Source organism: Camellia sinensis, chromosome 3, assembly GCF_055761805.1.
Source record: "Camellia sinensis isolate YWXY chromosome 3, ASM5576180v1, whole genome shotgun sequence".
NCBI classification, from domain to species: Eukaryota; Viridiplantae; Streptophyta; class Magnoliopsida; order Ericales; family Theaceae; genus Camellia; species Camellia sinensis.
This window is the reverse complement of record NC_138963.1, coordinates 43993309-44010295: the sequence shown is the minus strand read 5'-3', so window position 1 is coordinate 44010295 and position 16987 is coordinate 43993309. Positions and strand designations below refer to the sequence as shown.

Sequence of the window (16987 nt, the reverse complement as noted above, 5' to 3'; positions counted from 1 at the left end):
GATATGTTTATCAAACGGGGACTAAATTTGAATAAACTTTTACAATTGGAGTATTTTTACGTGAAAAACCACCGGGGTGAAACATGTTTAATGCTGAACTTGGTGATTTCAGAATTGCTTCCAAAGGAATCTTCAGTAGTTGGACGCGTTCACACGTAGTGAACGAGATATTTTGATGTTCAGATAACATAACTTATTGCATTGGATGTCCGGAATTACATAAATAACCTCAGAGGAGGTCTCTAATGTATCCTGCAACGAGTTCCATTAAATAAATTTTTTAATAATTAATTTTTTTAAAAACCTTTCTTCATTAGTTTAATTCAATCAAATTAAATAAAATTTGATGATTAGTATTTTTAATTGATTTTATTAAAACTGTATCTTAAATTTTAATTCACGCTTAGTATTTTTTAAAAATATTAATTTTATTCAATTTACATAAAAACAAGTGATGTCACATTTATTTGAAATAATGTAACAATTTTTAAGAAATCAAAATATTTATCATGTTAAAAGTTAAAACAATATTCCTATAGTATTTGACACTATGAATAACATTGTTGAAATATACTTTTGTGCTCATTGTGTCAAATTTTGCTCAAAATCAAGCTAGGATAGTTTCATCATGCTATATTTAGATAATATGAATAAAAAAGGGAGTCGCTATATACAAAGAAGGGAGTTTATTTGGAGCAAAATAGTGTGGGAATAGTTACACTCATAAAAAATAAGAAGTAATTATTAGAATTTCATATAATATTTTGTGTCAATATTATTTAAGCATAGCTTAATTAAAAATTTGATAAATTTTAAAATATAATGACTCATTTTATTGATCATATATTGAATAATTAAAGGAAGGGACCATTAGGATAGGACTTTTATTTAATTTGAGTATTTAATTATAATTTAGTAGGTCACTAGGAAAACATTTGTTCATTCAAATTTGTTCTAAATGGGAATCACACCTCAAATTTCTGCCATCTAAATTAAATCTCAAGAAAAAGTTATACGTTTTTGTTACAAATACAAAAATTATATAGAATGAACACATAATACAAATGAATAGATAATATTTTATAAAATTTATCAACAAAACCCATTTTAAAGTGTATTGTCTATTCATATATATTACGTGATAAGTTTGTAATCGATTTATGTATTTCAAAATTTATTTGAAAAGTTAACACATAATTATCTTCAAGGCACTCTTTAAATGAGACTTGCTAGCTATTATATCTAGCATTATTATATTTTAGTCATTCCAATAAGCTAGCTATTATAATAAATATTTTAACAAAATTTTTGAAGGCTAGAAACATTTGAAGAGCCTTAAGAGGCTCTTTAAACAGTTTGTGTATATCATATATATATATATATATATATATATATATTATTAAAAATAATATTTTTTTTCATACCTAGGTGGCATATTATGAAAGTTTACTTTTTTTTTAAGAGAGTCACGTTAGTATGCATTTTCTTAATTACATATAGAGTTCTATACAAGCTCAAACTTAATTTAAATTATACTAATGGACTCTATTTAACAAATATTTTATTTTCATATTTTGTTGTAATAAATTGAGATAATCCACAAACCCAATGCTAATTTTGCATTTTACATTTTTCTTCTTAATTCTTTCAAGGGTATTAAGATTTTCTTTTTTAATGTTAAATGGTCTTTTTTTAGTTTAGAGGGGGCAATAATAAAATGTTATGTCAACAATAGTATTCTCACCCTGCCTTACTTCATCCTTAACAAACTGAACCCTCATTTTTAACTAAGACATCGACTTAGACTGTGATGATCATTTCTAGAAAAAATTAAGTATTTTATTAAGAAATAGAAATTTCGTCAAACAAGTAAAATCTCTTACATATTTGTACATATATTCATCCCAGAAGAAATGGGAAAAAAAATACCAACAAGAATAAATTAACAAACATTATAAAAAATAATAGAAAATAAACATTTAATGGTAGACTTTATAATATTATAAAAGTGATTTTCTCATAAAATAAACATTTGAATTGTACAAACTATAGAACTATTTAAAAAATAAAGAAAAATAGTACAAGTATATATTCAAATTTAGAAGGGGCAAAGTGAGAAATAATTTATTAACCTATAACTAAGGTCTTATTTGTCATCCCTTAAAAAAGTTAAAAAATTAAAAAGTCACTATCCTATTTAAGTCACATCATCTTATTTAAGTCACATAATTTCTCTATCACATCACTTCAAACTCAACCCATACCCAACTTATATTTCATAAAAAGTCAAAAAAATATACTTATTTAAAACATCTTAAACAACCCATAAACATAAATTTTAGAAAGTTGAGGAGAGGCATGTGCCTTTCCTGGGCCCATGCTCCCTTCGCCACTATCTATACCTAATACTAATTTTATATTATTCTATATTATGGATTTGTCATTTAAATTTTATAGTGATTCTATATATGAAACTATATTTCATTTCCTATATTATTTTATATAATCACAATTCACATGATGAAATATCTGCACAACAATGATACTCTCGAAAAACTTCTAAAGTTTGGATTTACTATTTGAGTTATCTTTTTCAATTGTTGAACAGTAAATTATTTTATATTTTAGCATCATATTCTAAATGATTAATCACTTCAACACTAAAATATATCTATCGTTTAGATGTTTTTATTATTATTATTATTTTTGTTTAGATGTTGTTATGCGATTCTTTTATGGTTAGTCATTGTTGAATTTTTTTTATATTGTTGATATTTAATCTAATTAAGAGTGTTTATTTTACAATTTTATAATTTAATATATATATATATATATCATATATTATATGATAATCCAATTACAATATATTTATATTTAATTTTTTTAATAAATTTTATGTAATTTCTATTTCTATTAATTTTTATTTTTCAAATGAATATAAAAGAAAATTAAATAGTCAGAATTATTTTTAATTTGATATTACTAATTCTTTTTCTAATTTAACTGTTATTTTTAATATCAAAATGAGTATTTATTTTATTATTTTATAATTTAATATATATCATATAAAATTATTATATGATAATTTCATTTTTATAATATGATAAATTTAAAATTATAAAAATACACAAATAATTTAACTAAAATTAATATATATATATAAGTACTCAAGTAATAATTTTGTAGAACAATAGCATTAATATTATGAAAATAAATAATTAAAATAATACTTTAATTTTAATTTAAAATTATTCATTTATAACAATATTGTATCATCAAATATTTTTCGAAAAAATAACATGTGCATTGTACGGATTAACTACTAGTAGATAATTAAATAAAGAATAGCGTTAGACTACATAGATAAATTTTTTTTAGGTAAAATAAAAAATTACTTTTTTTATATTTTAATTAATAAAAAATGAAAAGTATAGTTAGAATTTGAGAGAATGTTTCGGAAGAGATTATATTAGTAAAAAAATTAATATGAAAAATTAATTCATTTTTTAAAAAAATTTATCTGCACATATTTTTATAAAAAATCAATTCTTAAGTTTCTTTAAGTAAATTCGTATTTATGTTAAACTCTTGAAATCATTGCCGAATTCTAAAGGTTCTTTAAGTAAATTCGTCTTACTTTATTAATAATCAACCAATGCCTTTTTATTTATTTATTTATGTGTCACACTTTTCAAAAGTTGTATAAAATAGACTGTGCCGTGGTTTGGGACGTGAGATGATTTTTTAATTTTTTTTTAATTATTTTAATTTGAGTTAAAAATTTTAATTTGTGAAGGATTTTATGAATTTTTAAACTTTTTTTTTTTGTAAAAAAAAATAATAATTATAATTAAATATTTTATTTATTATGATTAAAAAAACCTATTTAATCTTTTGTGATTAAAATAGTCCATAAGAGCATCTCCAATGGTAGTAGTTATTTTACCTATCTAAATATTACTATAAAGTATATATTTTATTTTGCCTATCAACTGTTTTATGTTTTTACTCCAACCATGCTCTTTATTTTACTTATTTATCCAAATACTATTAATTTTATAGAATGCCACGTCAACAACAAAGATGGAGGGAAATGATCCTAATGATTGAATACATTTTGCCTAGCGTTGAAGGCTAACTACATGTAGCTAGTGAATATGAGTTGAGCCAAAATGCCTAATCATATGCTTAGTGCATTGGAATTGAAAAAAATGAATCACACTAGGTATTTTAACTAACAAGTATTATATGGATAGTGCATTGGAGATGCTCTAACGGAGCCTCACTTTTCTATATTTTCGCACTTGATTTCCTTTAACATTTTCCACCTACCACAAAAGCCAGCCGTTCAACCCATCGTCCAGATCAAACCCAGCCATCCAATCTGGGCATCAATATCAACCGTCAGATCTTTCTAATCCAACGGTGCGGAATAGTCTACTAGAAGTTTCTCTTCCTCCCTGCCCTTATATCTCCCTCCACAGATAAATCTCGTGCTCAACTCGTGCTCAACTCGCGTCGTCCTCGCACTGGGCTTTGCATTCTGTCTCTCTCTGCTCAGTCTCAGCTCAAAAGGTTCGCAATCACAGCAATTGATTCTCTGATCTTCATTGATCTTCAGTTTAGTTAGTGTTTTTTTTTAATCATAATCGAGTTCTACACTCCTTTGACTTGTGATCTCATGCATTTGATCTAAAAACTGGTGTGTTAGTGTACAAGTGTTTTTGTCGATGATGATTGTAGTTCATCTGAAATCAGTATTTTGTTTGTGTTTGAATCTGATCTATTTACTGAACATTAGCTATGGAGAAGTGTTACCCGACTGTGAGCGAGGAATACAAGAAGGCTATTGACAAAGCCAAGAGGAAGCTCAGAGGCCTCATCGCTGAGAAGAACTGTGCTCCGATTATGCTCCGTCTCGCGTATACTCTCGATCTTCTATCAAATAATAATGATCCAACTATATATATATATATATATGAGCATAAAGTGTATATGTGATTTTGATGTGGATGCAGATGGCACTCTGCTGGTACTTACGATGTGACGACGAAGACCGGAGGTCCGTTCGGAACAATGAGGCACAAGCTTGAGCAAGGTCACGCGGCCAACAACGGCCTTGAGATCGCCGTCAGGCTACTAGAGCCTATCAAGGAGCAGTTCCCGATCATCTCTTATGCTGACTTCTATCAGGTCTCCGACATAGACATACATATATTCGTCCTGATTTGTTTGTGATGGTTGTTCCAAACGTTGATTTTTTTTTTTTTAAAATTATTTTTTGATGTAGTTGGCTGGTGTTGTTGCCGTTGAAATTACTGGGGGACCTGATGTTCCATTCCATCCAGGGAGGGAGGTTAGTTAAATTTTATTCGTTTCGTATTTTCAATTGCAAAGTCGCATTTATCTATGTCTGAATGGGGATTTAGTACCAAGTCAACTTGGTTCCCTAGCTGTGAGATTGTATAATTTATTTCATTTTTATATTACTTGATTTTTAGCTTAATGTGTTGAGTAAGGAAACCATACTTAAAAGTTTATTGGGTATTTGGTGAGATTCGAGTATAGGATCTATTGTCTGCTATGATTCGATGTGATATTATTTGGGACCAATTCATTCAAAGACTTGATTGTTTTAGAGAGGGGTAATTTTATTTAGCCTATCTGCACATCCATTTTCGGGATCAAAAAATAATTGTTTTACAGAGGGGTAATTTTATTCTTTATATATTATGTGATGTGTATGGATAGTATTTCCTTCTAATGTGTGCCGGCCTTTATTTTTGGTGATTTGTTGTGCCCTTGGGCTGAATACCTGCGAATTGTTTTTTTTAATCGTGGACGAGGACTTGATGCCTTAAGGTATGAACATATTACTGGATGATAACTTTGGTCTCCATTGGCTCTAATGTGGCCCAGTTATAGTGTTTCTTACTGATATAATCTGCAAAATTAGAGTGGGACCTGTGAAAGATTGTTTGCTGAATGGAAGTTTGTTGCCCTGTTAATCGAATTTAATGATGGATTGGGAGATTTTTGTGAAGTTATGTATATCTAATGTGCCTGAAGTTATTTTTGTTAATTCTGAGGTATGTATGTTAATAATGTAAAGGAACAATGAAGTTTTGTTAGAGATGCATGTTTGGGTTTTTTTATTTTTATTTTTTGGTGGTATCCTGTGGTAATGCTGCAAATCTTTTTACACATTCTCCAAAGTAACATTTGCACCAGGCATCTTTTTTACGTTGTTCTTTATTGGAATTGGATGATGTTTGATGCATATTTATTATTCTGATTGTGTTCAATGCAGATTTATTATTCTGATTGCGTTCTATAAATTGTTTCTGTAGGCATATGTTCACATATACACGTACACCCACACACAACATTCACCGGCTGAGTTGTGGAATTGTGACTTTTTTTCTTGTTTTCTAGTTTAACCTCTTAATTTATTGCAAGTTTTAATGGAAATTCTTTTGTTTATCTAGGATAAGCCTGAGCCACCTGTTGAAGGCCGCCTTCCTGATGCTACCAAGGGTTAGTACTGTTAACAGTGTCCCATCACACTTGGTACTTTTGAAGGAAAAATAACAAATGAATTGAAAAGTTGAACCATGATCCTTTATAGTAATTTCTACACTTAATCAGTGTGTTTCTACTGCAGGAACGGACCATCTGAGAGATGTGTTTGTTAAACACATGGGCCTCACTGACAAGGACATTGTTGCTCTATCTGGTGGCCATACCCTGGTTTGTAACATATTTTATTTTCCTCTACCATTTTTGTTTGGGTTTATTGCTCATGCTGTTAGGTTTTGGTAGTCAATACTTGATTTGGTAGTCAATACTTGATGGTGATTAGATATTTTTTTGCCTCGGTAATATTTTTTCCAGGGAAGGTGCCACAAGGAGCGTTCTGGATTTGAGGGGCCCTGGACTGCCAATCCACTCATCTTTGATAACTCCTACTTCACGTATGTCTTAACTGTTGTATCTCTATGTTTCTTAACAGCTATTATGCTGAGGTTTTTACTTGTTGGTTGATTATGCTGAGGTTTAATGATGAGATAATCACTTAAATTCGTGGGTTGTTACTGTGGAACAGGGAACTCCTGACTGGGGAGAAGGAAGGGCTTCTACAACTGCCATCTGACAAGGCTCTCCTCAATGATCCTGTCTTCCGCCCTCTTGTTGAGAAATATGCTGCGGTTTGTATATTTTTTGTTCTTTCAAATTGGTTTTTCATTTTCAACATAATGTGAGTTTTCATCCTGGTATCTCTCTAAATTAAAAGTAAAAATGTTTTTAGTTGCTTATGTTAGGTACTTAACTTTTTTCTTTTCAGGATGAGGATGCATTCTTTGCAGATTATGCCGAAGCCCACATGAAGCTTTCTGAACTGGGGTAATGTTTATTTCTTTTACGTTGTGTTTGGTTAGAAGAATTGAGAAGGAATTTGAAAAGAGAAAGAGAAAATGTGTTAAATTAGGTAAAATATAAATATATTTTATTCCTATTTCACTTATCTTTTCTCTTTTCCTTTTCAAATTTCTCTTTAAATTTCTCAATCAAACAAAGACAGCTTTAATTGTTGACAAACTTCATGGCATTGTTGTAACTAGTGTCGTATGACATTTTGTTGGTTTCTGTATTGAGGTTAGTTTTGTTGGCTGGTTTGCGTGTTTTACAGGTTCGCTGAGGCCTGAACTGTTGGACAGAAAGATGTGGAAAAGGTGGCCTGCTCATCACTTTGTTTTTGGTTCTTGGAAAATCTTGGTTCCTAGGTAGTCCATGTTTGATAAAAAAAATTTGTAATGTTCTGTATTTTTGGCTGGATATGGTCGATTGTAAGTGTGGTGGTAGCAAACAAGGATATGGTCATCATAATCCCATAGAATAAGATTAATCTTAATAGCATGTTTGCTCATTGGCCACCCCCCCCCCCCCCCCTCTCTCTCTCTCTCTCTCTCTCTCTCTCTCTCTCTCTCTCTCGTGCTTGCATGTGTGTGTGCGCACACAAGTGCGAGCTGGCTTGTGTGCATCTTATGTGTTGGCTTGAAGTTTGTCCCTAGAGGTAGAGCCCTGCCCAAGTGGTAGCGCACATGCTTGGCCACCTTATCAGTGGTGGTTCAAACTCTTGATTGTCCCATTCCACTACCTACTAACATCACTAACTCACTTGTGTATTACTGTGCATGAAATTGACTCTCCATCTTTTGCCAAGTATAGACAAAATTGTTTGGCAAGTTAATGAACCATGTAAATGTCACCTTAGATAGAGAATGAGGAAAAAGTTTTAGTTTTAAATTGTCATCATAAGCAGGTTTGTCACATTGAAGTATGAATTTGCTTACATGCTCTAAGGCCCTGTTTGGTAGAGCTGTGGAAAAGTGCTTATAGCTTATGCCTAAACAGCTTATAGCTTATAATTTTCAGTTTAAGCTGATTTCCAGCTTATTCTTAAAGCATCTCCTGCCCCACTTAAAGAATAAGCTGTTTTCTGACTTTCACAAAGCTATAAGCTATAAGTTATAAGTTAAACTAAACACATCAAAATAGCTTAAAATAAGCTGAAAGCTGAAATCAGCTGAAATTAAATTGTACTAAACAGGGCCTAAGGTTGACTGTCTCTTTTCTCTAGTAAACAAGGTAAATTCAAGAATTCTGTAGTTCCTTGGCATGAGGGTTGTTGCTATCCATGGAGGGTGAGGATTCCTGAACATTGGCCTATTTGGCTTTCTTAGGCTTGGGCCATACAATTCATGTTATACTATTTATGATCTGCTATCTATTTGGTATAGAGTCATGACGCATCGGCACCTATTGCCTCCTTCCATAAAAATCTTGTTGCAAAGGATGAGGTCTAGGTCCTCTAGGTCTTGGCTCAACAACATTAGATTCCTAGTAGTTGTGATGGTTGATATGGTGGTGGTTGTGGAAATGGTGGTTGCTGATAGGGTGGCTGTCACAAGTCTTATAGGGTGGCTGTCACAAGTCTTATTAGAGTGCGGGGGAGGTATACGTCCTCTATACTTTTGGTAAGATTGTTAGTACATACATAGGTTTTTGAATATGCTGAGGCCTCATTACCTCTTTATACTTTGGTCCATTAGGTATGGTTATCATCTTTAAGGCCTACGTATGCTTGCTGTGTATACATTGGAGGCCTATGTTGTCCCCCAATCTTTAAGGGATTGTTTGGGGTGTCTTAAATAATTGTACTTTTTATTTTTTTAGATTAAAAAATTGAGGTTGAAAATATAAATGTTTGGATTAACTTTTTGACTTTTTATGAAAAAATGTGTAATAAAAAATTGTAAAAATTGATTTATAGGGAAAAATTCAAATTAGAATTTGTGCAGTCATAATTGTTGATTTTTGGTGAATAGTTAGTTTTTTAACTTTTTGAGTAACTTTTTTTGACTTGTTAACTTTTTTACAAATTTTCAAATTTGGCCTAAGTCTTGACCCCATGTTATTGATATTAAAATCAAAAATTAAGTTTGGCGGCTATCCTTTCATCCTGTTAACTTGAAGACAGGATTTGAATTAATCCTCTCCTTGGACTTTTCTTGGGAGTCTAGGAGGTTTGTAAAATGACAACTGCTCATTTGCAGGCAAGGCCTTTGTAGGCTTTGACGTGTACTTTTGTGGAGTTAAAAGAAGGATCGAGATTTACCTTACTCCCATGAACTTCATCTCTAAGTTGCCTTAATCGACTTGGCCTCATGTTATGCTTTTAAAATTCAGCAACGACTTCATCAATTGACGCTTGATTTTCATGTGGAGGCAGACTTGAAAGTACTCAACTCACATGCAAGGCCGGTGCTTTCTTAACATCTACTGGAGTCACTTGTCTGGCTTCTGGGAGTGCATTGTAGCCATATCTTTGGCTTTCATCTTGACTAGCCAATGAATGACTGTCATCAACATTGTCCCTGATCTCTTTATCATACTTTTCCTTTAGGTCAGTGCCATTGAAGTGCCTTTTCTCATGGTCCCAATGCATCCCTAGGGATTGGTTAGCTTGCTTCTTTTTAACCATTGCTCCAAATAAGATAGTGTTTCACTGGACGTGCCAAAATATATTAGCAAAAATTTAATTTGGGTGTAATATCGACAAACAACAAACAAACTAATTTTCATAACCAACAGGATCAAGCAATGTAGTTGAATGTCTTAATGCCTTGATAGGTTCAAGGATTTCTTTAAAGGTTTACTTCTTGAAGAAACAAAGTAAATACAATTAGAAATTGACTGATAATAAAGAAACTTCTCATTTTAACCATAATGATTAAATTATAAGTTTTTTGACACCGCAATCGACAGAACTTTGTATAGACTACCAATGCTAACCATTACTGCTACTGCTACTCCTAATTACAAGTACTGTTATTCTTAGATACATTAGACTACTCCTCGTTTTCTCATGTTGTGAGTTGATTTTTTTGTCCATCCTTTTTCGAATTCCAGCCTTTATGTCATTGGTCATATTGTCCATACGTTGCCACGTGTTCCATCATGAAGTAGGCTACTTCTATTTCTTTGAATAACTGCCCATGATCTCTACAACCGCCTGTAACTGCTTCTTCTGCTGTAGCTTTGTCTCTCTTTTCAATTTGTGTGAATAAACCACGTGTCTTGCATCAACATATCCCTAAACTCATGGCTCTACTCTTGAGTCACGTTTGGCCATGTTTCATTACATTTTTAGGCGTATCGACAGAAGAAATTGCCTCTGCTATCACTGCATATTAAACTGCTCCTTTAACTGCTTCAATCTTGTCACTTGTTTTGCATTTTAGAGCCCACACGTGCCACCAATCTTGTGGTCCTTGCTCCTACCACATACTGGATCATCTCTTCATGCTTAGACATGTTTATCGAAATACAAAAATAGTTTTTAATGCCAACACATTATGAACTGTAGTAAAGGTTGGATTTAAAGAACAGGATGTTAAGTTGACATGTTTTTTCTTGCCATAGCATTATAATACTGAAAATTTTCTTTATTTTTTTACTGGGATTGAGATAAAGCTTAGAGGTAAGCAGCGGATATACTGATTCGCCAAAACCGACCGAACCAAACCGATCTGTCGCATTTTGGATGGATGCGTGATGACGAACAGACCGTTGTAGATTGATTTTCTCCAATCCGCCAATTTGGCGGACGTATGGCGGATTTGAGGTTCCTTTGGCCGCAATCGAACCGCCAAACCGTGAGCACCCTTAGTAATTTATAAGATTTTGTGTTTTCAATTTGTTTAAATATTTTGTTTGTGTTTTCAATTGAAAAAGAGTTCAAATATTCTGTTGAAAAAAAAATTTCAACTTGAATATATTTTTTGAATTGAAAAAAATAAATGTATTATTTATCTATATTTTTTGGTTTTTAAATCTAACTCTTAAAGTAATAAATAGAAAGCATGATACATGCTGGTTGGTTTTTGTTTTCAAAAACATATATAAATGTAACAATGCAGAGACATACAATCTCTACTATTACTCTGTTCATGATTTTGGTGGTTTGAATTGTTTTTATATTTTAAGAATCACAGATTGCAATACTTTATGTGGATGATGTATGCTGTAACTGTAATATGTGGATGAGGCATATAGTGATTGTGATATTCTAAAGTTTTAAACTTTCTTTTTTTGGATGAGACATGTAGTAATTGTAATACTTTTTTAAGTTATTGACTGTAATATATATATATATATATATTTTTTGAGGAAGTGTACAAGTTGAACTATGTTGAAAATTTATAAAATTTCAAACCGTCAAACCGATTCGCATCTATCCGCCAAGCTGCCAATCCGCTCAATCCACATCCGCTAGATTAGATGACGGATGCGGATTGATTTTTTCCAATCCGCCAATCTGGCGGACGGATGGCAGATTGGAGGTTCCGTGGTCGCAACCGACTTGCACCCATCCCTAATGAAGCCCTCCATTTTTTTGGATGAATTTTATTTATTTATTATTTTTATGGTGGGATGAATGTCGTTGATGTTTGTATTTAGCATTATAAAGTCAGTAATATTATTTACTTAGAATTTTTATTCCAAACATTAATGTAGAGTTTGGATTTAGTTATGTCTGGATCTTATAACTAATTCTCAATCTCAGACATAAAATTAATTTTTTTTTTTTGGGAGCCTAGATTTACTGTTTATTAAGTAGTTATTTTGTTTCGGAAAATGCAACGCAAAAAACTAATTTAGGTTTCATTTGGCAAGTTAACATTTTAGTTAAAAAATTTAAAAGTTATTAAATAAGCCAAAAAACCTATAACTTATATCAAAAAGTCAAAAATTTTATTTTCTCTCTATTTATTGCATATCTTTTCGTAAAAAGTTAAAAAGTCACCATAAATATACTAGTTTTTTTTACCTCATATTTTAACCAAAAAGTCAAAAAATTACTAAAATAGTATGTTCCCAAACAAGGCCTTAGGGACCATTTGGGAAGTTAAAACAAAGTTAGTTTTTGATTTTTAATTTATTTTGAGTCACATCACCTCTCACATTTTTTATACACAGATAAAAAAAAGTCACAAAAATCGAAAAGTCAACTTTTAACCAATTTTCCAAATCATTTCTTAGTCTAATTTAACAATTGCCATCTGTCTTGTTATCTTTTTCAAATATCAAACTATATGTAATTTTATTAGCAAGTGTACACGTGTTCCTAACATTGCTGAAGTTATTGATTTTATTTTTATTTTGTGTTGGGGGCTGGTTAATTTTTAGTCCCCATCCCATGCAGATATTTGAAAGTCAAGTTGGACAAAGTTTGGGCTCTACAATTATTATTTGTGGACTGCGATTTGACAAAGCTAGAAATGTTTCCAAACTCATTAAACTACAAAACAAAACAAAACCAAAAAAAAAAAAAAGAAAAAAAAAAAGAAAGGGTATTGCCACTACAACATTTTCTTAGTTTAGTGGCATTTGAAAGTGCCACAAAACTATTCTTCTGATGACATTTTTTGATCTTGTGGCATTTTGAACAAGTGTCACTTCTATCGGTGCCACGGTAGATACGAGTGCCACGGCAGATACTTGCAAGTGCCACTGCACCATCATGGTTGAAAACTTTCAATGACATTTTAATGTCATGGTAGATATTATTTGTGGCACTATCAAGCGCCATTAAAAAAAGAGTTAGTGACACTTGTAAGTGTCATTACACCATCAAGACTAAAACCTTTCAGTGACACTTTAATGTCATGGTAGGCACTATTCGTGACGCTATCAAGTGTCATTCATGACGATAATTCGTTGTAGAACAATTTGATCCGTTCTTGCAGAGACTCGAACCGCCAACCTTCCGCACCATAAACCTTATACACCACACTCTTCCCACTACACCTCTATACCACCACATGATTATATATGCAACATATATTATTTATATAGTATATACATCCATATTAATATAAAAGTATATGTATAAACATAATTATTTTATTGAACATAATTTATGTAAAATAAACTATTTACTACCAAAATAAAAAAAAAGACCACTTTTGGCAACTAAACATATTTTTTAGTCGCCAATTCTATACTTTTGGCTACTAATTGTTTTTTAGTTGCTAAAAAACTTAACTTTTGTCGACCAAGATCAGATTTGGTCGCCGAAGATGCACTTTCAGCTACCAAAATTTTGGTCACCAAAAAATTTTATTCCCGCCTTAGGATTTTAGTTCTCCCGCGCTAAAAATGACCACTTTTGGCGACTAAACTTATTTTTTAGTCTCCAATTGTAGGCTTTTGGCTGCTAAAATTTTTTTTGGCACCAAAAAGCTTTACTTTTGGCTACTAAAATTTTTTTAGTCGGTAAAACCCCTATAATCAGCGACCAAACTTATTTTTAGTCGGCAATTGTAGACTTTTGGCTACTAAATTTTTTTAGTCGCCAAAAAGCTTTACTTTGGGCTACTAAAAATTTTTTAGTCACTAAAACCCATATAATCAGCGACCAAACTTAGTTTTAGTCGCCAATTGTAGACTTTTGGCTACTGAAATTGTTTAGTCGCCAAAAAGCTTTACTTTTGGCAACTAATGCTGTTTTGGTCGCTGAAAGCTATACTTTCAGAGACCAAATTTCTTTGGTCAGGAAATTTAGTCGCCGAATATGCTTTTTCCTGTAGTCTATATTGAGTTTAATTCATTTATTTTTAATCATTTACTGCATTTTAAAAATTTAGAAAATATATTGGCATTTTTTGTTTTTTCAAAAATGTCATTATAAGCTTGGAAAGTTTTTGGCTTAGTGCCATTTCTCAAAATGCTATAAAATATTTGTTTATGACACTTTTCACCTAAGTACCATAAAAAGTAATTTGCACCTATCTAGTGTCCTGACATTTTTTAAAAAATGCCATTGCAACTAAAGTTTAGTGGCATCTATTAGTAAATGTCACGAACATAATTTTTTGTGTCATTATTTTATAAAATGTCATAAAATTGATGTGACATTTCTTTATTAAAATGCCACTAGAGTCTTATATGTTTTGTAGTTCTATGGCATTTTTTTAAAACATTTAATGCCAATTTTTATTTTTGTGGCATTTTCTAAAACCATGCTACTAGTATAGTGTCACTAAAGCGTAAATTTGTTGTAGTGACATTTTTGTTGTAGTGAAGTGACACTTTTTTTTAATTGAAATGCCACTAGAGCCTTGTATGTTTGTGGCTCTATGACATTTTTCTAAAAAATGCCACCAAATATTCTTTTTGTGACATTTTTTAAGAACATGCCACTACTATGGTGTCACTAAAATATGTTTTTGTTGTAGTGTTGTGACACTTGTTCATTGAAATGTCACTAGAGCCTTTTATGTTTGTCGTTTTGTGGCATTTTTCAAAGACGTGCCACTAAATATCATTTTTGTGGCATTTTCTAAAAATATGCCACTAGTGTAGTGCCACTAAAGTATGTTTTTGTTGTAGTTTTGTGACACTTGTTCATTGAAATGTCACTAGAGCCTTTTATGTTTTTCGTTTTGTGGCATTTTTCAAAAACGTGCCACTAAATATCATTTTTTGTGGCATTTTCTAAAAATATGCCACTAGTGTAGTGCCACTAAAGTATATTTTTGTTGTAGTGTGCGTTATTATTTTATTTTTTTTGAGGATTTGTGTTATTGTTAGGTTTTCGATATTCCAACTCCCATTGTTGGAGCAGATAAAGAAAGTGACTCGAGACAAAAGTGATAGCCATTATAGGCAAACATATATGGATATATATTAGCAAGGCTTGATTCGCACAGGAAATGAACAAGAGTAACCCAAACAACCCGTCGATCTTACACTATATTTGGGAACTTAGGAGAGAAAAGAAAAGAAATGATTACTTAAGTAATAAGAGAAAAGAAAAGAAAAGAAATGGTTGTGATTTCTCTCATTTTTGTTTAGATAAGGAAAAAATAAAAGAAAAGAAATGATTGTGATTTCTCTCATTCTTGTTTGGTTATGTTTCATTAAGAGAAAAGAAAAGAAATTATTTTATGTTATATTACCAAAATAACTTTTTTATGTTTTTTATCATTTTATTTCTTTTATTTTTATAGGGACAAAATAGGTATTATGAAAATTGTGGTTTCTTTTCTCTCCCAATCTCTCTACCTTTGGGAAGATTGAAAATGAAGCTTATAAGAGAAATGAATTTCTCTTCATTTCTTTCCATTTCTTCTCATTTCTCTCTGCTTAGGTTATCTAAATAAATAAAAGAAATACATATCACTTTATTTCTTTTTTTTTCTCTCCAAATCACTCGATCCAAACATAGTGTTAGAGACCCACTGAACCAAGGCAAATCCTCTGAAGAAGAGGACCACCTAACCAGAAGCAAAAAGAAGATTAAAAACACAGATTTAGCTACCGAAGCTACCATGGAAAATGTGATGGTTATGTATATTGAAGTAGTCCATGAGGGTCTCGAAGATCAAACTCAAGCCTCTGTGGATCCCCTTCAGCCCAAAACCTTCGAAGAAGCTCTGACCATTGTTAAATATGGTGACTATACATTCGATAGTAGTGTAGAAATCCTTTCGTCGGACGAGGAGGATGATGACCAGGAAGGTCAATCTAAGATCCAAAGCATTTCCCCAGATCACATGGTCCTCCCTCGAGTCTCTTTACCTGAGAAGTTTCTGGATAAAATCAGAAAACCATGAGAGAATGCTCTCATTATTAGACTTCTGGGAAAGAATATTGGATACAGAATGTTATGTTCCCGAGTCAAGAACATTTGAGGCCTTCAAGGAGAATTTAGTGCCATTGACTTGGGGAGTAATTACATAATTTTCAAATTCTCTGATCAATCTGACTGTGCTAGAGTCTTCACAGGGGGACCATGGGTTATAATGGGCCACTATCTCACTATGAGACGCTGGGAGCCAAATTTCAAACCCTCGGAAGCCTTTGCAACCACTACCGCAGTTTGGGTCCGGTTTCCAGAGCTTCTGATTGAATACTATCAAGAAAAAGTGTTATATGCGAGTGCCAAATCTATTGGCAAACCCCTGGAAATAGACTGGACAACGGCAATGGGTACGAGGGTAAATTTGCACGGGTCTGTTTTGAAATGGATATTAGCAAACCCCTGAAACCTAAATTCATATTACAAAACAAATTTTATAGCATAGAATATGAATCGCTTTATTCATTTTGCTTTCTTTGTGGAAGAATTAATCATAGAAAAGAAGCTTGCCGATTCAAGACCCCCAGCACCCAACCGCCAGAGAAAAACCTAGTCGTTTCCGTCAACGGCACTCTTGACACCCACACTGCAGAGGTTGACGGTCACCTGCATGAAGACAGAGAAGATGACGAAACATATGGCCCATGAATGCTTGTGAATAAAAGAGTTAGAAGACCAGCCCAGTCCAAAAAGGCCCGAGACTCATCTGGTCCAGTTATCACCTTACAAATTTGGAAAAGGCCCAAGCCAGCTAAGGAAACAATTAGAGGGGTAAGA

General features: G+C 32.1%; 1 protein-coding gene across 1 annotated transcript; it reads left to right on the top strand.

The window, feature by feature from the left end:
• The first annotated feature begins 4272 nt into the window (after nucleotides 1–4272).
• Nucleotides 4273–7927, top strand: LOC114298111 (L-ascorbate peroxidase, cytosolic). Its single transcript, XM_028242620.2, has 10 exons — nucleotides 4273–4575; nucleotides 4802–4922; nucleotides 5019–5193; nucleotides 5291–5356; nucleotides 6489–6537; nucleotides 6665–6750; nucleotides 6895–6974; nucleotides 7106–7208; nucleotides 7346–7404; nucleotides 7691–7927. Exons 2-10 carry the CDS (start codon nucleotides 4804–4806, stop codon nucleotides 7704–7706), a joined length of 753 nt encoding a protein of 250 aa, XP_028098421.1. The 5' UTR covers nucleotides 4273–4575; nucleotides 4802–4803; the 3' UTR covers nucleotides 7707–7927.
• Nucleotides 7928–16987: the final 9060 nt, after the last annotated feature.

Excerpts from the sequence above, each read along its gene's own strand:
- LOC114298111 (XM_028242620.2), top strand. The coding sequence starts at position 4,804 with ATGGAGAAGTGTTACCCGACTGTGAGCGAGGAATACAAGAAGGCTATT. Across the intron at positions 6,538-6,664 it reads CCTTCCTGATGCTACCAAGG|GAACGGACCATCTGAGAGAT; the intron begins GTTAGTACTGTT and ends TTTCTACTGCAG. Across the intron at positions 6,975-7,105 it reads TTTGATAACTCCTACTTCAC|GGAACTCCTGACTGGGGAGA; the intron begins GTATGTCTTAAC and ends ACTGTGGAACAG.